Genomic DNA, 25,488 nt, shown 5'->3' with positions numbered 1-25,488 from the left:
TCTAACACTTAATGCTATCTGTATGGGGTTCAAAGCACTGACAGAAGTGCTGAAGAGCTATTTCTAAGCCAGCTAAATGAAATAATATCAAGTAGAAGAAGTCTTTTGGATAATTTGTAATCGTTACTGATGTTTTGTGTGCGATTCAGCATTGTGGTCCTCCTTTGAGAAAACAAAATGTTTTCTTTTTAGCCCTCAGATTACCCCTTGTTTTCTCCATGTGTGAAAATCAGTGCCGTATGTTATCCACCATGAGTTATACCACATCATTCACTAAAGCATCTCTCTAAAGCTGGGAGGGCAAATGTACAAGAGTTTTGCTCAAAAGGGATCTCAGCCTTTTTTGTGTGTATGTGTGGAGAGGGAGGCATTCAGGGTTTATGAGTTAGGCTTTTCTTACTGCATGCAAGGCTTCATTCTGAATGCTTGGTCTCCTGCTCTCTTGAGTATTGCTGTAAATGGTTCAACTGGAATGATGATGAGGATGGACTGGCTTGCTTCCCTCTTCTATAAGGGCCCTGAAGCGAGGTGGAGGTTCCATTTATACACCTAGGAGCAAGACATCATGCATACTGGTGTGCAAAGGCTGTGTTGGTTTTAGCTGCAGGTGGTTTTCCTTTAGATTTTCATGTACCAGAGGTATGTTAATTTATATTCAGATAATATCAGGAAACAGAGAAATTGATGGCAATAAGTCCATTTGAGATGTTAAAGCTTAACTCTTTCCAGTGCAAAATAAAGGACAGAGCAGATGGGATTTCCTCCGAGTGAGATTTGCTTGGAAAAAAGTCAGATGACTCTTGTTTTCTAGGAAAGCAAAATTGGTTTTAAGACTCCAGCCACAACGAGAGGCATCATAACGTGTTAGCAGTGGCAGATGTGGTAACCTGCCCTTTGCTCTCTCTTTTTAAGGTACTAACAGCAGCTTATCGTCAGTTATGCTGGGTCACTGAGCTTAAAGGTATTTTTGCAAAAGCTGTTTCTGTAGCAGGGCTCCTGCAATCCTGGATGGCCCAAACAGGCCATTTAGAAAATAATCATGGGCAAGCTTCCTGCAAGCCTATCATACCATCCATACAGTAGTGTGGTGACAACAGCATTTCCACCATTTGAGGTCCTGTTTGTGCTAAGACAGTAAATTATGGGCATAAATTGTGTGGAGAATAGGTGCAACTTCTGTGCTGAAAGGTTGGAAAGACAGTTCTGTGGCAAGGAAAGCACGCTGCAGGAGGATGGAAGATGCTGCGACATTCCTCTCATCAGTTTGCATTCACCCACTTACGCTGTCTTGCCAAAATGTGATTTACACAACCAATATTGCAGCCTTAGCATTTGGCCAATTATCTTATTCTTTTGTTGAGACATTAATAGCCCCGTCAGAAATGCTGTGACAGACCATACGTTCAGTGGGAAGGCATGTTGGTTGCTTACAGGGGTTAAATTTCATTTCAACTAGTTAAATGATTTATGGACATAAAAATCAGCTTTTAACCTTGGAAAGGAGTAAGAATTTTGTCATTGGCTTCAGTGGGAACAGAATCAGCCCTGCTCTGTCTTTTCAGAAAAGCATCCAGAGATATTTTTCACTGTTCCTGAGTGAGTGTGTTAAAATTTGTTTACTTGAACTTGCAAAATGCATTAGTTTCTCTCAGAATCAGCGGTAAAGAGGGAGCAGCATCAATATGATGCTGTAACCTACTTACCCATTATTAAAAATGTGATTTAAAACAGAGTGCTAAAACCAATGAACTGGATATCCAGGCTTGTAGCTACTGCTGGTCTGCAGTTAGAATGTCCAACTGGGAGCTAATCCCTGCCAGCTATGGCAGTAAATGATAAATGTGTATCTAAAATACATTTTAAGTAAATCTCATCACTGCAAATTCAAGCCAGGAGGATTCAAGTCCCTTAGCAGGTGTTACTGCTGTGACTGTATCTATTTCAGGACAGAGTGGCTCCTTTTGAAGGGATATTTGACCACTGGTTTGCAGATATTAGATCTACTGATAGATTATCTTAATTAATTGGCTTTGTATAGAAGGAGAACCAAAATTTGCCTTTCTCCTCTCTTCCCCTTATGAAGTGCCCAGTCCAGGAATGCAGTGATCTGTATCTATCCTTTCATGAATATTTTCATAAGAATTCTTTTCAAATTATCTACATGAAATTGTCATATTTGTTTCTGAAAAACAGGATTGAAAAGTAAACTAGTAGACTTTCAGGCAAGCTCTACATAGCACATTTTGGGAATGGCTTTAGGCTTAGATTTGTCTTTCCCTTAATATTTCATAGCTTATCTGGGGGCTATCAAATTATATGTATCCAATTAATAAATTTATGTTGCTGGAGGTAATGATTTTTTCCTTAGCCGCACACTGCATGGCCTATAGCAAATGATGGGAATAGATGTTCCAGCTCAGTAAGTTTTCTGCTTTCCTTTCATGCTTTTCCCTCCATGCGCAGACATGCAGTACTATGAGGCCACGTTCCACAGATCGGCTTGTTTCTGGCCTGGCTGTAGTACTGGATCCCTTTAAGTTCACGGCCCACAGCTTATTACCAGAGGTGACTTGATCTCATTACCACAAAAGTAAATTTACAATAAAAGAGGATGAAATTGAATCCAGAACACTCCCTGAGTTTTTTACTTCTGTGATTCACCCTCATCCTCGATCCTCTTTCTAAGAGAGCTGTTCTCACTCTCTTTATACATTAAGAGGGAGAACACTGCTGGCTTCACTGGGGCTGCTGGTCTATTAGCTGCCAACACCACCGAATTATCATTTCCAGCAAAATCTATGCAAGGGTGTTTACTTTGCAGAATGAGCAGGGTGGCCATGGTCTGGAAATGTGTGAATTCACCTAGTCAGTCCAAGAAGTGCAAATGGGGCTAGCCACAGACAATATCTCCGTGGCACTCACTGTGTGGAGAGAAGCAGGAGAGTGGTGTTTACGTGTCAGGTTTTCAGATGTCTGTGTGGAAAAGCCCTGACCTGCAAGAATAGGACATTCAAGGAACTGTAGAAAATTTCTTCGGTATTAAAAAAGTCTTAGTAGAAAAATCTCATTTGTCCTCATGCTGACTGTTATTTTGTTCCTAAATTGTATTCTCTGGAGCTTTTAGTGTAGTTTGTAAATGAGTCAAGTGATGAGACTTCAGTATTTCCCTTGGAAAGAAAACAAAAGCTATCCCTTGGGGAGGAAAGGCCGATATCCACTTACAATGAGCCTTCTAGGAGGTGTTTTAAATTAAAGCTTTTATCAGAGATGTATGACACATTTCTTGTTCCTCTCTCACAGGCTTCTTTTTTTTTTCCATCTAGGTTTGATGATTCCAGTCTTTTGTGTGGTGGAGCAGTCGGATGCCTCTCTTGAATATGATAATCGAGAAGAGCATGCTGAGTTCGTTCTGGTTCGCAAAGATGTGCTCTTTAGCCAGCTGGTGGAGACAGCGCTCCTGGCTCTGGGGTATTCCCACAGCTCTGCGGCTCAGGCACAAGGTATTCAGTAAAGTTCTTTTCCCCCTTCTCTGCGCTGACAGAAAAGTGCACCTGAGGCTGTTCAGTGCAAGGAGAAAGCAAGAAGATCGGTGGCAAATCTTGGAAGTGTTTTAATCGGTTGTATTGATTACTTAATCTTAAACTAGGTGTAGAACAACAGCTACCTTGTTAGCCTGCCTAGAAAGCATTAGCTGCTGGATCTCGCTGAAGTGTTAAATATGGTGATAATGATCAGTAAGCGTATTCATAGCACATTTGGTCTGTATCTCAAGGCAGGTTGCTGCTTTGAGGAAATCAGCACAGAAGAGCAGGGTAGAACCTCTAAGCGTAGGGCTAGATGGTATCTAGTACTTCTCTTTCTATCAGGGCCGTTTTGAACAGCATGTTATAATGTTTCACTTTTGAAACAGTGTATTGAATATAACAGGGTTATATATACATGTTCTCTTAATGGCCGATAGCCATACTGTGAAATGTGCAAACTGATTTTTGTTTCTGCTCGTCTATGATACTGCTGCAGAGTGCTTTGTAAATCTCTGCCATTCCTTCTATTTGAAAGTGATTCTCCAGAAGGAGCGAAATCTTAAAATTAACAAAGCTTTCCTCTCTATACCCCAAATATCAGCATAAAACCTAAAATTGTATTAATGGGGGAGACAGGCAGGAGGTGGGGGAGCAGGAGAAATCTTTCCAAAATGAATATCCCATTTCAAGAAACTTCTGTGCTGACGAGATTATTTCATTGTTTTCTCTTTTGGTTGAGAAGCCTGTGACTTTGTTTCATCCTCATGTCATCAGTTGGACCCCTGCAGTTTAGGGTAGTTTAACAGTAGCTTTGCCTGGGGATTTGGATTTTATCTGTTGGTTTTAGTCACTTTGTATAGCTAGAAATTTGAATGTGCAAACAGAGGGAACAGTGGTAGTGCTGAATGCAGGAGTTCCAGGCAGCGGTTAATAGCGCAGCACTCTTTGTACAAACTTCTCTCCAAGCAGGGTGATAATGATTCATTTCCTCTGTTAGCCTCTCTGCTCTGTGAGAGAGGCTCAGGATCTGCTTACCGGCAGAGCTCATGCACAGCTCTAATGTATTTATTTATTTATACAATACAGCAATAAATGCTGTATGAGAAGGTAGTTGTTTTGTTTTCTAACAGGAAACATTTCATGTTGTTTTAGGGACACCCCCCTGCCCCCCCCTCCTTTTTTTTTTCCCAATAAATGTAAAAGGTCAGTGTATCCCACTGTTTCCATCCTGGTGAGCCAGCTTCCTGTTTGACAGCACTATCCATCTCAGTTAACACAGTTGCTCAACATGTTGTGAGCTAACATGTGGAACACGCTGCATTCAGTGGCCAAGATTTCAGTCTTGGCACTTATGAAGGGGAATGGGCTTTGCAGGAAACCTGCTCTGAGGAGGCATGCCACTCAGTGCAGTGATCCACACTGGCTGAGCATCTCACTTGGGGAACCTTGCATTTGCAGCATCTCTCTGCCGTGAGAATACCAAGGAGTAGAGACAGATTGAATGACAAAGGAAATTAGTCACTGTGCAGGGAGGAGGCCACTGCGTTTTTAAACTACAGGCTTCGGCAGGGAGCAGGTTCAGCTAGTAATCTGTTATTTGGTGTTGTGCTCAAACATCTCATCTATAAAATCAAAGTTGAACCTCTAATTGTTTCAATTAGTATAAAAGAAAAGACTTTACCACTTTTGTCTTTAATTGCCTTCCACTAGAAAAAATATTTCTAAATATTGTACCATAGGTGGTATAATATTTAGAAATGACAGAAATTACTTCAAACATCTGTCAGAAATGAAATCCCTTCCTTGGTCAGCGTGTTTAGCTTCACACTGAAGGACCAGTTCTCTGATGTCTTTTATACTTCCTGGGCAAATACTGTAGGACATGCTGATTTTAGCATACAAAACTGAAGTGTGCAGCGTGTTCTGAAATAGCTTGCTTCTGTGCTACTATCTGCAAGCAGAGAGATGAGGTCCAGGCAAAGTGCTGGTATGGGTATCTGAGACTGACCAGTTTCGTGAGAAAAAATCTAGAATGTTGGGCTATTATCTGTCAACCAGTGTTTACAGAAACATGCTGCTAAATACTTTAATAAGGGATTTATTTGGGAGCACAATTTTCTGATAGGAAAAAGAGGGACAACTATAAGGCTATTTGCTCTGTTCATCCTGGATATAGGAAGAGTCTGCTTCTGTTCCACTAGTTGGGATTGATTTCATTTAGCAATATACGTTGATAAACAGCCACTTAGTTCTTCTTTATGCTTTGTGATCAGCTGAATTACAGGATCTGCATGAGAAGCTGGAGATCTTCAGGTGCATTTCTCAAAATGGTGAAGCTTTGAGCTGTTCAGAGCATTGTCATGAGTAGGTCTCCTCATGTCCTCTAGGGCAAAGTAAACAGGAACTTGTCAAAGCTTTGTTTTGTAAAGGCTGCTTATGCAGTAATCTTAATCTAGTATGTAATAGTCGTCACCTATTGAGTTAGGAAAGTGTGTAGTTTTTTCACATCTATTTCTTTGGTTGACTCTCAAAAGGAGAACCAGTGTTCACTTCATCTCACAGGACTCTTCTTGTGTTTGTGCATTCTAAAGAACCACGTCTCCGGTGTCAGATAAGAGCTACTTGTGGGGGGAAAAATGGAGTTGTGGCAGAAGAGAGAACTGCTGTGCAATTTCACACCGCCTTCGCTGCAGTTCACCCCAGCATTCGCACAGCCCTGCTGAGTCTCAAGCAGGTGGTACGCGATTTGTGCGTAGGGCCCCATCTCACGTCGCCTACTGCACTGCAGAGTGCGTGCCAGGAAGAAGACGTGACATGGAGGGGAACGTGTGTCCAAGGAGGCCCTGCTGTGGGCCTGCCCAGGGCTGCTGAGCTCCCCGGGGAGTTGAGGAGTCTGAGCATGGATATATTGAAACAAATACGCACTGGGAGATATACATGAAGATGGCCCTATGCCTTGCTGGAAGAAGCTTTTTATTCCCCCACAGTTTGGGCAGGATGCACTTATTACACAAACAGCTGGTTGCAAACATTTTTTGTTGATGGTGGCAAGTGCAGAAACTTTTCCAGCAAGCACTGCCCTCGTGAAACTTCCCTTTTCTGACAGGAGCTGTGAAAAGTCTTCTGGAACAGAATGGGAATTTGTTAACAGCTTGGCACTGGGGTGTGAAAGTTGGTGGTGTGAATGGCAACAAAGGTTTAATCAACATTTATGTATTTTTCTTTCATCACTTGAGTCTACACCTGACACTAGGGAACCTGCTACATGTGCCTTCTGGTGAGAAAAAGAGTCATGCTTTTAAAGGGCACCTGTTCCGTGTGTAATTTAATCAAAATTGCACACCCTGGTGCCTTTTTGAAAGTTATTTTCTGTTATTATTATTTTTTTTATTGTTGGGTGTGGTACTCTAAGTGAGCTGTGCAGGAGGGGGGAGCTGGTAGGGACTGAGTGCTGAGACCAAAGCAGTATGAAGGTAGCTGCAATCTGAAGTACTTTGGGAGCAGTCTGAAGCTTTGGGACCTGCTGTGAAAGCCGACTCTCCCACTGAGAAGCTGAGGAAGAGCAGTGCTAGTCTGACACTTCTACCAATTTCTTAGAATCCATATGAAAAATAAAGTAGTGTTTTCTCTTCTGATTAGTTCCCTGCTAGCTGTTGTGAGCGTACACAAAACTGGTGTACCTTGTCTACAGAGCCTCACAAAGCTTAATGGCTCATCAAAGAAGACTTTGCCTTCGACTCCAAGGTTTTGCTGCTGGATACGCTGACAGGGCAAAGGAGTGCCTGCCCTGACTGTCTGTGGGTAGCATTATGGGTAGTAAATGGAGCACTAGTAGAACAGTTGCCTGGGTTGCACATCTTGAATGTTGTTGCTGTGTGGTGTTACTGGCTGCGATCTGCTCCTCAAGAGCAAGGCTCAGGGAGGGCCCAAGCAGAAAGTTAATAAGAAAAGGTCCTATGAAATATTCTCATCTGTCCTGCCTCTGGGACCATAGTAGTTTCCAACTGAATGTCAGGTGAAGGCAGGACATACCAACTGGGGGCTGTATTGAACACGTGCAAACTGATTTTATATTTCTCTATCAAGAAAGGTACAGAAAAATTGTAATTAAACTCTGCAAAACTTGTGCTGCTTGTATACAGCTAAGTTTGCTGCAAATGGGAAGATAGGATAAGTTGTTTTTTAATGCAGGCGCAACATAGCAGTATGAACAAGATGAGAGGAAACCTGGGTTCAGGTATTTCCTGTGCAATAAATTTCAAGGGCGTTATAATCCAGGATCTTCTGCCTCCTTACCAAGTGCCCGGTGCCATTTGTATGTTTGAGCTGTGGCTTTCTGTTTGTATAATCAAACACGTCTTAGTCTAGGGTTTAAGGAGTAGAAGAGAAACCAGCCCAGCCCTCTTCAGGGCTCTGTTCACCAGAGGAGTCTTGTTCCATCCTTAACAGCTCTTTATTCAGCAATCCCCTTTTGCCCACCTTGCCTGGGGATGCTTCTTATGGGTAAGCTTGTCTTTCTTCTTTCCAACTTCGGAGGTGAAATTGTGAAAGACCCCTCTATAATCATTTAGGAGTAATAAGCATGTGAGGTACAACTCTAACAGGCATCCTACAGTAAACTCAGACAGGACATTTAGTGACAAATTTTTCTGGGTTTGTTGAGTAGACTGGATTTCTTGCAGTAATGCTCAGCCATTCAGATCAAAGCGGTCCTTGTAAAAGCAGCTCCTTCTTGAATTGTGCACTGCTTGAGTTGTGTTCTTTGTCTTTCTCTGTGATGTTTAAAGAAATTGGTCTGAGTACAGCACAAGTATTTATTTATTTCCCTATATACAGACGCTTACTAGCAAATCACTGTTTTGTCTGCCCTACAAAACTTCATGACAACTGCAAGTGAAACCCAATTACAGGAGCTGAGAGACAAAGTCAGACTTCAGTGAGAACGCTGAAAGCCTCTTCCTGCTTTGTTTTTCAGTAGGCATTGCAGTGCGTAATTGACATAGGATTTGAAAGACACTTGTTGTTGAAGGTTCAGCTTCTCATGCCATTTCAGTTATAGCCCACGTGTTCTCTCTTAATACCGCTTGTAACTATTAAGAAATCTTGAAGTATTAAAGGAGAGATAGAGACCCACTCTGCTTGTATTCGTAGGGTGTACTTAAACGGTGATTTTTTTGTGACAGAAAAGGAAATATTATGATATCATATTAAAATATATAATTAATGGAAGAGATTCCTTGTTTTATTTTTCTATATAAGAAACATACATTTGTAATTTAGATCTCTAGTATAAGTATAGATTATATAGTATATGATAGTATATACTATATAACACTTATAAAATAATTTATTTATTATATACTTATATACATGTAAGTTACGCAGATATATATTTCTGTGCACATATAGGAACAGAAGATTGGAACCCAGTATTTTTCAGGTTGCCACCCTCCTTGTCCACCATAGCATTACGTGTGAGCTACAGTGAATTGTCATTCTTTGATAAGCTCATGATGGAAGTTCTTAACTTTTCAATAGTGGTCAGAGGACTCTTTCCTTTTTCTCCCCACCACCGGCCCAGTACTGATGTGTGCCATGTGGTATTGGCTTTCTGATCCCAATATATTATTTACAGGATTCTTCTGATGGAACAAAACCTTCCACAAATAATAATCTATTTTTCTAGACGGCAAACATCTGGGTAGTATAAGTAAATGGGTAATTTATTGGTGTTTGAACAGCTTAGAGGCAAGTACCCAAACTCAGCCCAGACCAGCTCAGCACTTCTGACGCTGCTTTCCATCTCATTTGCGGTTTGTGCCTGGGTAGAGCCTGGCTGGGAAGCAGGAAACAGGGACAGAGAGAGGAGACAGAGGGGACAGAATGAGCCTGGGCTGTCGTAGGGAAGCCCCTTACCTTTGTGTCCTGCCTGTCCGAGGCTTCTTTTGCCTGTGAGGAGTGTTCTAGGCCAAGTACTTTGCAGTGCGTCACATCCGAGTGCTGGCTTTGGGCTGTGGTAAGCTCGTGGCAGTGGAGTACCTGTAGTTTGTTTCTTCCATCCTCGGAACCGATAAGTCCCAGATTGTGTCGCAGATAGAGAGGAACAAAACGTTTAATGATTCCTCTCTCGCTTTGTTTTTGAGAAACATTGCTGAGGCCATAGCAGCAAATCCATGCCTCTGTTTTATGAGGGCCGTGGTCTGTCGTGCTTCCCACTTGCTGCGTGCTGCAGGCTCTATGCGAGGGTAACTGGGCAGCGCTGCAGTTTCTTCATGCGTCACGCTCTTCAAGGACATATTTTCATATGTTGTGCTTGTTCTACAAGCCAGTAAGGAAATGCTGGGGAAATTGAGCCACAGACTTCTTTTTAAAAATCATTTCTATTCATTTATGTATTGATTTGCCCTGTCACAGCAACCCTTATAATAATTTGGCATAAAATAAAGATGGCACTCTCTCCGAAAGGCCTGTATGTACTCAATTAAAAAAAAACCCAGACCAGCTCATAATAAATTCTGATTTTTCTTGGCCCCCTCCCAACCTCTCAGCTAAGCCCACAAGCCCACGAACCACTGGTATTTTTGAGGAAAATTGGGAAATGATGTTTATTCATTTTAATTTAAAACAAAATAATTGTCTTTCTTGCATGAATTTGATAAAGTGCTGTATTTGAAAATGGGAATAAATTAGGTTAGCCTAGGTCTTTCCCTGTCGAGAGAAGGAAAATGAAGTGCATTTAGCAGCCTGGTAGCTAAAAAGCTAAATATACTTCAAAAATTCAGTAGCATATGAGGAGAGCAGAGCCTGGCGGTGCTTCACACAAGTTAGGGGAGCTTTTTTTATATTTGTTTTTTCTTCTAAGATATTCTTGTCTGCTGAGATACTGCTGCCCTTATCTAGAACAGGGCCTAGAAAACATTTTAGATCTGTGGCATGAAGAGGATGCTTTCTGCACAGCTGCAAACGGCCTTGCTCCGCCATTCTCCTTGTGGGCTCTGCTCTAGCTGCTGCTTTCCTTGCCTTGACAGGGGCAAGTCTCACGTCCTGCATCCACTTTTACTCTCTTTGGAGGTCAGTTCTGAGTTGCTTACTACCACATAGAAGCATTGTGGAAGAGATATCCAACTTTGGTCATCCTGGCCCTAACCAGAATGTACATGAACTCGATGATAGTTAGCTATCTTTACATTTGCATCTTTTTTTGCCTGTAGAATGTTATATGGGGGCAATCTGTCCTCCTGTTTTATTTGTCATCAGGAATCTATAGGAGGTGAAATGGCTAAATGCACAGCATGGAAAATGATAAGCAGAAGGTGGTTCTGGTCACCTGGATGTCATTCCTATTAGTATGATTACGGCTCCAGTTAATGCTCACATTCCAGCTTGGGCCGAGAGAAGCTGGCATGCATGCCCTCCTCTGCCCACTGAGCTACTTGGCTGTTTGCAGAAAGACTCTCTTCCTTTCCCTGCTGCAGAGCTTACAGAGGATCACTCACACTCTGTCTGTCAGTGACTACCTTTGGTTTATCCACGGGAAAAAAACCAATACATTCTTGGATGAAGTAGCTGTCAGTTAAGCAATAAAGCTATAGTAATGCCGGGATCTGGGGTCTGTATTTTAATCTGTTTTTGCTCCCCAGTTGTGTATGTGCAGCATTTTCAACTTCACCTGTCTGTTTCTGCAGTTAGCAATAAAGAGTTAAATTCAAACAAGGAAGGTAGGAAGAGAATGTGTGTGTGCCAGTCAGGATGCTTAGCTAAATTGCTTTCATACTTTGTTTTTATAATATATTTGCCGCTTAGCCACATTTTGGCCTTTTTCCTTTTTCTAACAAAAATCATTATGTGGGTTAACGAGTAGATAGTTCCTATTTCCACAGTGACAGCTTCATACTAAAAATGTCCCTTGGCATAGGGATTGCTAACTGATGGCAATTTGTCTGCCTTTCTGAATAGATTTTTTTTTTTCAGCATGAGCTATAGGATCTATGAAATAGTCTGTGGGTGAAAAAGTGTTTGTTTTCTGCTGAAACTGAGAATGGACAAAATGCTTGAGGAAAGGAACACATCAAATAATGAGCTATAGATAACACCAGATCTTTTCAACATCCCGGAAGGAGATGTTTAAACAGAATTGTACAGCACTCAACATGAGAAAATTGGCACTTTATTTTATATTCCATAGGTGATATTTCAAACATCACTATTTATGTATCCACTTATACAGACAGCATCTATTACATATATTTAAATGTTGATGATGGGTCTAAAAACTGCGTGTGTTATGAACAGATAACTTTCTTTTTCTGTGGCTTGAGTGTGGAGAACACGTGTTTTTCTGTGTCTGAATGCTGTATTTGTTTGCTTAAAAGTACAGAGAATGGTATTCTTTTGGTAATATTCACGAATATTTATTAATATGGAACTTTTATATAGAGGGCTGCACCTGCGGATATATATATAAATATTTTCAGAAGTCTCTCCTAAAAGAGCATGGCAACACCATGCATTTGCATTTTCTGGTCACTAAAAATCCCCCCTACCATAAATGGTATGTGAAATTGAGAACCTAATTAAAAGATTAACAGCATGTACAGTGCTTTACCCAAAAGGCAAGTGTTAATTTGTTAAAACACTAAAGATTTTTATGCTGCCTTTTTTGACACGATCAAAATATTTTCAGTGAAACTGGTTGAACCTGGTCTCTTTATTATAAATTCTTCTGCAGAGTAAGATGGCTTAATTTCATATCTAATTGCATAAGGAATTATAATTTATCTTTTCTAAGAGACCTATGACACTAAAATGCAGAATGAACAAATAAAACTGATTTGTTCTAGTACAAATGAAGATATGTGGCAGTATTTTTATTACAGGCACCATTTGTTTGGGTTGAGCGTCTGAATATTTTCCAATAAGACACAAAGTGCTCTTTGTCGAGCAGTCATTCTAACAGTGCATCTTGAGGTGTTTTACAACTAATTGCCGTGAAATGAAGAAACCCAAGTCAACAAGAAACAGCCACTTCCATAAAATAAAACCCTGTGCTGAATGGGATAAATCTGTTCAAAAGGAAATATGCTGTATGTGCATTCATGGAAACAGTGAAATCTTGGATCAAGCATCAAACTTTTATTTTGTATTCTGAGGAAAGACCTGTTGCTCTCAAAAGTGTTTTCATCTCTGCCAAAGATGACTTTCTGCATCAAAAGCAGTAGTTTCCAGCTAAGTGAAAGATATCACAGTCTAGAGCACAAAGGTGAATCATTAAAAGTCTGGTTTATAGTGGGAAGGCGTGACTGATATGTAGGATGGTGTAGTTGAGGTGGGCATTTCTGTGATGAAAAGGGAACTGAAGTTCCTGCTGAGGCCACGTTAGTGCTACGTAACCCACTGGGGTGCTGCGATGCTGCAGTTCGGTTTGCCTTCCCTCCTGAAGGCTTCTGTAGGAATCTTCCGTGGTTCCCGTTTTTATACTCTCCTTGGGTGTGCCTACCCATAAAACACAATCAGGAGGTATTTTTCTGAAATGATGGGATATTTATCAGCAAGAAGTATAATAATAAAATAATAAAGGTGATTTAATATTACCCATCTGGCAGAATTTAGTAGAAACTGGCAGTTGTTAAAATCTGTTTTTCGTGACTGTTCTCCACGGAATTTTGTTCTGTCACTAAAAGTTTAAAATGTTTTATATTAAATTTACCATTTTGTACTGAAATGTGTTGGTGTTTGTGCCAAGGCCATTAGAATGTTACTGAAGTTCTAGTTAAATAGATTAGATTAAATCCTACTAAATTCTTAAGGTCTGGAACAAGTATACTGCTCGTAACAGGAAAAAAAAGGGGTTAAATTAATACATTTGTTACAGGGATTAATTTTATATTGTGTAAATAGAGATATTCTTTTATTTGTCCAGAATTGCTTTTATGATGAAGTTTACTGATAGAAAGCTGCTTCTGTTAAGCTGATTGTGATTCCAGATTCTAAAATACCGACTCCAAGTTGTCGAAATCCCAACGTGTGCTTACAAATTGTTTTAGAAGGGAGCCTGAAGGGTAGCGTGTGACTTGATAAAAGCAAGTAGGAAAGAGATGTAACAACTTTTAACTAGAGAGCTTTCACAGTCCAGCTTGGATGGTATGAGAGAAAACTGCAGCATTTATGGTGAATAGTGGATCACACTTAAAAAAAAAAAAAATATATATATATATATACACACGTGTATGTATATATATATGTATATGTCTTTACTTATGCCTTACCATCAACATTTTTGAATAGCATATTTATTTTGTTGTAAAACATTCGATTTTTTTTTCTTTACCCTTTTGTAGCTGTGTAGCAAAATTCCATTTTTAACGGATTTCATTGCTGTGCAAGTGTCTTATCTGTATGGTACAGTGGAGAAGGAAAGAGCTAAACAGAGACAGCCAACAGAGCAAGTGTTCCCAAGCTGTTTGTGACCACAATGTCATTGCTCTGGGAGTGGCTCAGTTTCGTATTTGATCCCACAGTAAGCACCTGTGCCATTCCAATGGGGCGGAGCAATCCCTGCCCGCTGCCTTCCTTCCCCCTCTGAGTGAAGCACAGTTGGGACGGAGGCCCGGGCTGCGCTGTAGTGCTAAGTGGCACACTGGTGCTGGTGGTAGCAGTGTGGGTTTTGTTGAAGGGAAGTCTGTTACACAACAGAATTGCCATCGTGCATCTTCACTTCTTCTGAATCCTTTTCTTTTTATGTGCATCTCTTATGCCTAAATTCTGGTTTTGCATATAAATGCGTCAGAGATGGAGAAATCTTAGCTGCAGATGGAAAGGAAAAAAACACACTGTCTTGATATTTTAAAAAAATCTAGAATTAGGAGGAGGTAAATTTATGTAGCCTTTGCACCATAATAATGTGGAAAGACCTGACACAAGACCATAAGGCTTTTTCACAGTTTCAGTTGTCTGGAAATTATGCGATGTTGTTTAAATGGAATGACTTTTAACAGCTCGCAATACATTTGAAAAGAAAAAAAATCATGTTTTCACCTAGGATTACACGATGGCAGTGCTAACTCCCATGCAATTAATAGACACTCTGTACTTTGTTTCCTTTGAGTGCTTAGCGTTTTGTCTAGATTTTATTTAGCCATGTATCCAGGAACTGGATATGTATGCAAGCTGCTGCTAACTGAACCGCATTCACGACTATTGCATCACCCCATAGGCTATGTGACAAGCTCCATAGCTGAATTAGGATTGTAACAATTTAGATGTAGCACACCTATTCTCTAGGAGATGGGCAGCTCCTAGTCCACATATGCACCCTGTCCATGGTGGGGAGGTTAGAGCTAGATGATCCTTAAGGACCCTTCCAATCTAAGCCATTCTATGATTCTAATTGACTTATGACAAAATAACTTATCTCTATAGCATTTGTCTTTTACAGAACAAGCAGTTACTTTTCTGCAGCAGTTGTGAGATGCAGTCTGTGAGTTCACAGGTCGGTAGGTGGAATAGGTTCTAATTTTGGCTCAGGTCATTGGCTCTTTGAGTGAAGTCTCGCATTGCGAGTGTTCCTTGTAGCTCCTTGTAGAAGAAGGCTGGTCACTGATATCAAGCACCTACTGAGTGTCATTTTACATGTCTCATTTTGTGATGCAGTGTTGAGGGGGACAAAAATACTGTCTAATGTGAGAAGCCACGAGTTTAAATCTAGAAGCAAAGTACTCAATTATTTCCACGTGCATTTCCTGGATTTAAACCTTTTATACAGCATGCTTTTTAGAAAAAAGGACTACGTTTGCACAGGAGGAGGTGCCAAAACACTAGTAGAAGTATAATAACTCATCTGGTAGGTGGTTCAGACTTCTACATGCTATTCTGGAATAAAATTAACCGTGTGGAAGTATAATGCCTAGTATTGTTAATTTTTGACATTTCCAATTTCTTCCCCATACTTCTGGGTCTCTTGATGAAATCAACTTCATATTTTCTTTAAAAATGTAATCTGTAAAGGTAAGAAAATCGGAAGCTTGTGAACGTGACCCAGTCTTTGGCATAAGAACATGGAAAGGAAAAGAAAGCAAGTATTTTAATTGGCTGGGGACAAAACGAGAAGCTGTTTGGTAACTTTAGGATATTGTATTGCTATCTGAAGCACATTACTTTGTGGGTGTGCATGGATACGTGTTGGTTTCAAAGATGCCTCAGGCCTTCTGTGACTCTTTCATTATTTTTGAGCCTTTGGCACTGAGTGTCAGTGGGGGATGTGCAGAGATGGGGAAAGCAAGAGAAGCTATATATTAGAACCTAGTAGCAAGTTTAAATTAAGCAGAAACCTCGGTATGTTATAAACTTGTAAGGCTATATATACACTATGGTATGTGGCTGAACCATAGTCATGCTCAGCAAACCACTGAATATTATAGGACAATTCGTATGTTTTCTAATTCTTCCCAGAAAAAAAAAAAAAAGAATCTTGATATGGAGCAACGTCTTATTATTCCATTTCCACTATCAGCAGCACAGTAATTTGAACTTGCAAAAATAGCAGATTAGATATTTGCCTGAAACTACATATGCAGTTTTGCATCTTGCTGATGCTCTGGCAGAACATCACAGGGCCTGACGGAAACTGGGGCTGAAAGAGGCTTAGGGGAGCTACCATAGTGTAGCAAAGGTTATGGAAAAGGAGAACTTGTCATTAAATGTCCTATGAAGCATTGGCTATTTAGGCAGTGAGGAGATGGGAAAGGAAGAGAAATGCCAATGCAGGAAGTGCACACCATGAGCGCGTCTTTTTTTTGCTGAGAGGAGTCAAGGCTGACAATTCCTTTGGGGCTTTGCTTCTTAAGGAGAAAGAACTAAGAACAGAAGTGAAATGACTATTAGTGGTAGGTAATGTCCTGACCCTTGAAATCTTAACGTAAGTTGCCTACTTCAGGGTTGACTATTCCTTCCAGTGGTGGAAACTTAAATACAATTTTATGGTACTGCTGTCTTAAGATCAAAAAGCGAGTTGGAAAGCTTTGTTTTTGTGTCAAATACAAAAATAAACAGGGATCCAGTTGTATTATGTGCAATCCAAAATCAGTGCACAAAGTGCTGCTGGTGTTAATCACTTTTCGTGCTGTACTTCAACAAGGGATTCTTTACAAAAAAAGTGAAATCTTGTTCTAAGTTACAGCGATGTAAATAAATCTGAATGATTCTGAAGTCAGTGGAATTTTCGTTTACCACTGATGCAGTTGAGGGCGGAGGTTGAAACACGATTTTTATTTCTAGGCGTAACTCAAGCTGCATTTCAAATCTTGTTTTTTTGTGAAGAAGTAACTAACCTGTTGAGAAGCAGGCTGATTACTGAGTAGGTAACACAACTTCAGATGTATTTATGTGGAGGATCAGTAGCCACCAAAGATGCTTTGCAGAGAGCTTGTTTGGGCTGTTCTGTCCGCATAATTTTTCAGCTGTGTCCTAATACAGAAAAAACAAACAAACAAAAAAACCACCCTAATTACAGCTGTTCCAAGGAGAGTTACTTAGCTACATGAGGGACAGGCCAAAGCCATTTAATACAGAACATTTTTCCTTATATGAAAGTCATCAGTCTACAGGATATTTTTGTCTAATGGTCTTCAGATTGTTTTGGTTGTTTATTTTGTAATATATCATACAAGCTTGAGTTTCAGTTCTTGCTTGATTATGTGAATACCCATGTAGATGTAAATACATTTAGGCTGGGACAACAAAATAGACATTGCTCATAGGAATCCTCCTACTTCTGTAGTCACAGAGAAGGGATTACCTGTGTCCTCAGAGTGTGGGACTGCCAAGTTTGAAACTTGGGAGACATGTTTGTTTTGGTAAATAGAAGGCTTGACCTGATTTCAAGTACTTTTCTTAAGAGGAGGAGGGAGAAAGCTACAGAGAATAGGGAGATGCATGAAGCCAGAGGTTGGGAATCTTACAGCAGGCTTACGGCATTATTTCAGTTGAGTGTGTCTGACTGATGGTGAGGATGGCAAACAGCCACCTTTTTGGCAAGGACAGATAAGCTGGTCTTTAGCTTGACTGATATGTATGTGTATGTAGCAAAGTTTTAAAAGAATAGAAACATATTTGTTGTGTTTTTGTACTATTTATGGTTGAAATATCATGAATACTTGGTTGAAATAAAGGAAATGCGAGAGCTGCTCTGGAAGCAATGCTTCCTGTTTTATTATCTCAGCCCATGATGTCAGAGGTGGATGTTGATGGTATAGAAGTAAAGGTTCAACCTTTCCCCCAATGTTCTGTTACACATTGTTGCTGTGCAACAGATGGCAGCAGAGGGGCAGTCTGACCAAATGGCATCTGACATGGAAGGGCGTATGAAGCAAAGGTGTGTCACTGAATTCCTCCATGCAGAGAAAATGGGTCCCCATTGATGTTTGTTGATGATTGTTGATGCTTGCTGAATGTTTCTGGAGACCAGACAATGGATGTGAGCACAGTAAGGCGGTGTATGGTGCATTTCAGTACTGGTGATGGCAATGTGAATGGCAAGCCACGTCCAGATGGCTTTGCAGATTTTTACAAGAGTGGCATGCAGGCTTTTGTTCATTGCTAGTGAAAAAGCGTAGCTAATGATGGTGACTGTGTTGAAAAACAATGTTTTGTAGATGAAAATTTGTTCAATTACATAGTGTTATTGTGCTCTTAGCAGTTGTAGTTTCCATGGAAATAAATAGGAGGCATTACTTTCAGAGCAAGCTATGTGCAGTACTTTTTTTTTCTTTTTTTCCAGCAAACATGTTAGAAATATTACTTGAAATTAAGATTCGTAGATTTTTGTGAAGGAAGATTTTTGTGAGGCTTCCATGTAAAATTTGGGCTCCCTGTGTAACAGCATCCATAAATCAAGACAGTGCTTTCTTTTCTTTGGAAGTGAAGGTAAAGTGTTTTGTTTATAAAGCTTGGGGTGGTTAGTACTTGTCTGTAGACCTGTAAACAGTGCATAAATTCACAAGATTTTTCTTTGATTCACTATTTTTTTTCCATTTATTAACAAGGTGGTTATGTGGGACCATTCATCAGAGGCTTTAGAAGTCATGGGAGATGTATGATGTCATATGATGTCATTACAGCAATGTACTGCATTGTAAAACTTGAGAGCGACCACTGCGTACCACAGAGTGAATAATGGAGCATTCATTCACTTCTACCAAATCCCAGCATAAAATATTCCACAGGCTCTCTTAAAATAGAAACGGTACCCATAGGAGCCCATAGGGCAAAGTTAGGCCCTGGAGGGTGCAACCTGAGTACAACGCAGGCAGTCGTAGATGCTTGAATTCCCAGCAGTTCCGGTGCTAAGGCTGCCCAAAAGCTGGAGCCTCTCTGAGGTAAAATCCCTTCAGAAGGAAGTGGCTGAAAAAATCTTGGCTGGCTCGTGAGGAGCTTGTGAGAACGAGTACTAGAGGCCAATTTCTGTCCTGTTACACCATCCCAAGTCTGGAGCAGTGCCAGGGACGAGTGCTTTCCCTGCTGTGACTGGGCTGGAGGGAGCACAGCTCGGAAGGGGTCTAAGCAACCAGTGACTCTACTCTAAACCACACATAAAATGAGTTTAGCAATCTTGGACTGTTGAACAATGATTCATTTTATAATATGACCACAAAATGTAGCTGACTTGGTAATGATTGCTTCAAACAGCTCGAGAAACTGAATGAGCAAGGAGTCAAGATTACCCTTAACCCTACTCGGTGTCCTTGTAGGGCTGGAGGTCAAGGCTTCCCGGCACAGCTTCTGCCTGGACAGGCAGGGGTGAGCAAACAAAGGTCTCATTCTCCAGTGGTAAGCATGCCTTAGCAGCCACCGCTGCATGATGATGCCTAGAGCTAAGTGAAAGGAAATGTTAAGTGTGCTGTGTGTTTCTTGTTCAGGATGTTAACAGCTGTATGGCAAAACCTCCTACAGTGTATGATGAAGAGCCAGAAAGGTACAAGGAAAGTTTTGCAGTCATCCTTTCATACATGTAATCACATCCAGACTTAACAGCACTGTCATTTCATTTTGCCAAGGAGTGTGACAACCCTTGAAGCGTGATTTCTCGGTGTTCTGTTCCATCTCACAGGATAGAAAAGGTCCACTGTGCCATGTCCTGTTTTAAAACAAATCACACCAAAGTGTACAGACGTGCTCGGAGCCCCTCTTTTTATAGACTACTGCCATTTGTTGTAGGGGTTGCCATGGCAAACAAAGGGCAGAAAATCCTATCTTGCTGTTCAAGTGAAATACTTAGAAATTGTAAGGAGACAGATTTTGAGAATATAAATTAATTAAATGGCAGTAATTGCATTATTGCACTATCTTGCCAAGGAAATAGCTATTCCTGTGTGAGTCTATTACTGTGCTAGGTCTTGGAGCAGAGTGTAATTTTTTTAAAGTGTTTTAGATTTTCCAAATATGGCTTTATGATTTTATTTTAATTACTGGTAAACAGCTGCTTAACCCAGCAAAAGTGGTCATCATCCTGTATGCTTGAGTTGTTAAGGTTGTAGGAAGTACTTACAGTTTGGGCTTAAGTTGTCAGAAGTAAATAACCGTAACCTCACAAACCTGACCAGTGTAACTGCGTGGTATCTTGCCTTCTTGGAATCAGTGTCTTTGGACTGGGACAGGAAACATTAGGTTACTTCCAGATAGCAGACCTGCAGTTGTCTGGTGTGTGTTTTATTCATTGACTGTTGGAGGTGTAGTGTCAGGGAGGCAGCAGACATTGATGGTAAGTTTCTTCTTTTGCAAGAAAAAGAAAATACCTAAAGCTGCTTTATGTTGCTTGCCTTATTTTTTCCCTGTGTCCTTACTAAATACTTAACATTTCTGACCTCACTGTGGTATTGTCGTCCTTCAAATCCCCAATGAAAGGATGAGGAGTATGCTTCAGAAAAAAGAACTAAAAAAGTGGATGCTGCCTAGCATATTTTTAGTCTGATTTAACAAGCTGCTCAGAAATATCTTTTGCTTTTAGTGCTGAAAACATGCAGTTCTATATCTTTACATCAATAATAGCTATTCATTGGAGTATTCCCTTGCATTTTTAAGTGGGTCTGTGTTATGTCCCTTTGGTTAAAGTCTGGGAAGAAATGAAGACTAAAATGCCCACTTTGCCAGTCTGAAAGAGAAATGTGTATGTTAAAGGAGAAAGACATCAAAATAATACTATATATACAAAGAAATAAAATATGGATTTAGTAAATATGTTACATGGAGCCTTACTCGGTTGGCTCGGTGAGTGAGTGACATCTTTCCTTTAGGTGGGGCAGATGCCTGGCATTCTTTGATCACTTCATCTGGGCACCGGTAAAGCCAACTTTTGGCTGGTTGAATGTGTGCATGGGTCATTGGCTCTACACTCATTATGCCAATATTGACAGTCCTAGGAATTGCCTACCTGCAGTTCAGTTTCATCTGCACATAAGAATTGGGCAGCAAGAGCCCAGATTTAATGCCTACATCAAGGTTCTGGAGCTCTTGAATCTTCTCAATTTTGCCGCTGCCTGTTGGTCTTTGAGAATTCATCTTTGGCTGGTGCTAGTAGTACAGCTTGATTAAGTTAGTTGCACTGGTGAGAAGAGCTAAATATGTACTCTGTTAAACTTCCAGAGTTCATTTTAGTGCACTGAGAGTGTCGTCTTGTACATTCCACTTATGTTCCTGAGTAGGCAGTAGGCTGTTCTGTGCATCCAAGGAATGTAACGTAACAAAGATTTTACATTGTGCATTGACTTGGTATCTTTGAGAGGGGAAACAGCAACTTCCCAAATGTTTATAAGTAGCTCAAGTCAGCATCCTCGTCTGCAACTGGGAAAGTCTGTTTCAGGATGCTTTTAATGTGCTGCAGTTGCCAGCTACCTGTTAGACTGAGATATAGAAGAGTTCAACTCTGTTTTACAAAAAGAAAGATGCCTCTTTTGGAAGGCTGAGCCAAGATTTTTCCTCATCTAGTATTACTTGAATCCACTGGTTTTCCCTGTATTTTGTATAGATTTATTCTTTCTTCTTATGTTTATCATTATTCAGTTGAGAGGTTTTTTCACTGTATTATCCATGTTAAAATAATTTCATGTTCAAGGCTAAAATTCAGGAGTTTTGAATACCATGGTATTCTGATTGTTACTAGTACAGAGATCAGATATAGATGACTGAGTGTTTTGAAAGGTAGGTTCATATCCACTTATAAGCTTTTATTACCTTCATAAAAATAACAAAGAATACAATTTTTTTTTTTAAGTATGAAAAGAGTTAATTCAAAGCTGCTTTTCTATAAATGTTGCAATCATTTCTTATGGGTAAACATACGCATAAAACACTATAATTGCACCCACAACATTCATCCTTATTAGATGAATACACTTTTTTGTGCTAACTCTGCATGGTAAGTGAATAATTGCTATCTTAAATTCTACATTTTTCCTCTCTGGTTACAACCAAAATTATACAGATTCCCTGTGTGGAATTATATCCTCAGCTACTCTACCCCAAGGTATTTTTAAACTTTTCTCCTAAATGATGTACATTATTTTAATTACAGAAGGTAACAGTTATCTGGAAGCTGTTGGTTGTTTTGTCAGTTTGAGGTGCCACTTAAGTCCTTTTCTTCTCACAATTAACAAAATAATTATTTCAAAGGCGGGCTATGATATGAACCCCAATCAAATCCTAACAGGCATGTCATTATCATGGCAGGGGAAAGCAAAAGGAGCAGGTCTCTCCGTGGGTGCAACCATCGGGAAGAAATGGGTAGTTGTATTTCTTTTGGCAGGCAGAAGCTGTAGTGAGCCCAAAGACCCAGCTAAAGCCGAGTGAGCTTTGAGTTGACTCAAGCTTTTTATCAAGTGTTTTTGTGAACACTTGCTTTTTGTTCCATATTGTTTTAATTATGCTTCTCAATGTCGTGAGAGACACACTAGAACTACTCTGTTTCAGGCTTATTTGTGAAAGGATTTCTCATCAGCTAATAGCCTTAATTTCAAAAAAATCCTCATTGTTTGGGTTAAGATCTGAGCTCAGATGTGTGATCACATAAGGGAAAATTCCATGGAGATTAAGTGGAACGAAGCCCCCTCCTTAATACTTTTGTCTAACATATGTCACTGTATTAAAAATAATTACTTTGGTTCCTTAGAGGGAAGTAGAAGGTGTTGCTTTTTAAAAAAAAAACAAACAAACTTGGAATTCTATATTGAGACAAACAAACTCCTGAGACTGCTTTCATTTGAAAAGGATATTTTAAATTGTACCTTTTACTTGAATATTGGCCAGTTTAATTTAGATTATTGCTTCTGACAATTAGCCTCATGTTGGGCTGCACTTGTCTCATTAGCAGTGTGGCAAGTGATGAACTTGGATCCATGAAGGCTCACCCCTCACCTGGGAAACTCACCCACCAGGGCTGTGTTGAGGCTCTGACAAGTAACAAACCCACTGAAGGGCAGCCAGGGAAGGGCTGGCCTTGGGGGACTGAGCAAATACGGGAATAGCCTTGTCACATTTATTGAATACTTCTGCTGGGAGAAAAAGTGAAGCGGCAGGGAAGGCATGGGTCATGGAATTTAAAAATTTGTTGTTTCAGGTCGATCTGGTCTTGATTTCTTTTTTCTGTATCAGATTTTTCCTGTTTGAGATAGATTTCAAAGGAGAAATTCTACTTTAAAAACACAGTTTTTAAAATAAAAAGAGAATAAGATAATAGGGAGTAAGGATGGGGCTAAATAATTAAAGAATAAAACTCTTACATTCTCTTTGACCGTAATGCTTCATCTGCCAGGAAATTATCGGTCGATTTGTTTTTCTTGTAACCAAAAACAGTTATGCAAGTTGTGGTTTCATGAACTGACTGCCCCCCCTTTCTCTCTTGGATTTTCGTCCACTGAAGCAAAATATTGTTATTTCCAGAGTCCGCTGATCTGTGCTACACAGGGAGTATTCAGAAGAAGTGTTGTCTTTTGGGGGTGGTTTTAGGAGCAAAAGGATTGTAGGTAATTTTTGCAATAGAAACAATGACTTTACCAACTTCGTATGTCTGAAGACTCATTGGTTAAATATTGTCAGAGCGTGACTACTTATGTTCAAGCTCTGAGATAAAATACAAAGAATTTTCTGGCATTACTTGGAGAAAAAAAATGAAGAAAAGAAACTAATTTACATTTTAAAATATTTTTTTCCTTTAAATTTACTTCATGTTTTATTGTGTCAGCTCCCTACAAGTACTTTACTACCTTCTGCTATGAAAATCAGTAAAAGGAATATGATTTAAACAGGCTGCTTTGTTCTCTCTCATTATATGGCTACGTATATAATATTTGCAGCCACTTAAAAGGCATTGTGCATGTTCTATAGGAATAGTTATTCCACTAAGTGGTTAACAATGTATATGTAAAACTGATCCATAAGAGACTCCCTGAAGAAAGATTTGCCATGGCAGTTAAGTGGGTTATTTCAGTGGAAAAATGAAATATTTTTTCTCCTTGACTGCAGGGAGAGATGGGTCTGTGCAGCCAGCCTGTGAATAGTCCATATGTGCGTGGACAGCTAACACTGAGGTGCATATGTGACCGGCAGGCACCGCCAGGGCTGCCTGCAGTGTTCCTTGGGATATCCTAGAGAAGCTGGGCCTTGCCTCTTGGTGCTCTGACATGGATTGAAAGGGCCTGGGGGCAGGGACCTTGGCACATCAGAGAGGGCTTTTGGGGAGCAGGCATCCCTCACCCATCCCAGCAGACCAAAATCATCATTGCCATCTTTAGTGATGCCCTCTTCCTCTTTTTTTTTTTTTGGGGGGGGGGGGTAACATACATGGGAACGTAGATGGGAAGAGAAGTCATGACTCAGGCAGAAGTGAGAGTAAGTTGTTGTCTTGGGGTAGGAAGAGGGGATGTTAGAGGTTTGCGGTCTGGATATTTATTCCTGTAGAGCTTGGTGGTGGCTGGCCATTGTTCCAAGATGAAGCACGGTGGCATGGGTGAGAGGTCAGAGGCAGCAGGGACGTGGCCCCAGGGTGGGCGGCAGCAGGAACTGACTGGCCAAGCTGCTGCCATGTGGGAGTCTCGTCTGAGGTTCGAAGCATCTTATGGGCTGAGACAAATCTGAGCTGTTTTAGCAGGAGAGAGCACCTATTAATGTATTTGTAAGCTAAAAATTAAAAAGTGTTCACTTCTTACACAAGGCCTAACGGACTGGCAACAAAATGGAGACAGTTTTCTAGCTGAGGAAGTGAATGGTGACTTTTTCTATCTCCTGAGGCCTAGGAAGAGTGTCATCCTATCAGCCTGGAACATCTAACTATTTCTTGTGAGATTTTGGTTCTGCAAATTCCCTTTCTTCCCCTGGCAGAAAACAACTCAGCCATGATAATAGCGTAACTTTGCAATTCTGAGAAGATCGTCCTAAAGTTTGAGTGGTGACGCCTTGTTATATTTGCTAATATTGTCCTTCATTATAAAATTTACTTGAAAGATGACACGAGATTCCTCTTATTTAAATATGACATGAGACACAGCTGATACTCTATGAAGCCTTTTGTATTCTACATACCTGGATGAAAGCTGCTTGAGTTCTTTGTGTCTTCATTTTGGTACCACTGATTTGTGGCTGTTAAGAGCGTATGTTACCACAGCAAGAAGACAGTATTTCCATTGCAAACTGTAACAGTTTGTATCAATTAACAGCGCTCTTTAGATGTTCCCGGATGAGGGACCTCCAGATCTTCAGTTCTCTACTTCAGATATGCAGCAAAAATATTTTACCTTAGAACAGGTAGAGGAGTTAACAGTGAAGCCAGTATTTTGGACCACAAGCAACAAAATCACTCTTCTAGAATCACAGAATCATAGAATTGCTCAGGTTGGAAAAGACCTTAAAGATCATCAAGTCCAACCGCAACCTAACCATACTACCCTACCTCTAACAACCCTCTGCTAAATCGTGTCCCTGA

The 25,488-nt window shown here is 40.3% G+C and overlaps 1 protein-coding gene across 3 annotated transcripts in view; it reads left to right on the top strand.

Annotated features, from left to right (window-relative positions):
* The window catches only part of SATB2 (SATB homeobox 2), a 132,929-nt gene that overhangs the window by 23,231 nt on the left and 84,210 nt on the right, over positions 1 to 25,488 (top strand). For all 3 annotated transcript variants that reach the window (XM_015289411.4, XM_015289413.4, NM_001398236.1), the window contains one exon: positions 3,324 to 3,500. In XM_015289411.4, the coding sequence (XP_015144897.1) occupies positions 3,324 to 3,500 (177 nt within the window). The remainder of the gene's footprint in view (positions 1 to 3,323; positions 3,501 to 25,488) is intronic.

This window comes from Gallus gallus, chromosome 7 (genome assembly GCF_016699485.2).
Source record: "Gallus gallus isolate bGalGal1 chromosome 7, bGalGal1.mat.broiler.GRCg7b, whole genome shotgun sequence".
Lineage (NCBI taxonomy): Eukaryota > Metazoa > Chordata > Aves > Galliformes > Phasianidae > Gallus > Gallus gallus.
Note: the sequence above shows the minus strand (reverse complement) of the source record. Positions and strands in the feature narration are given on the sequence as shown.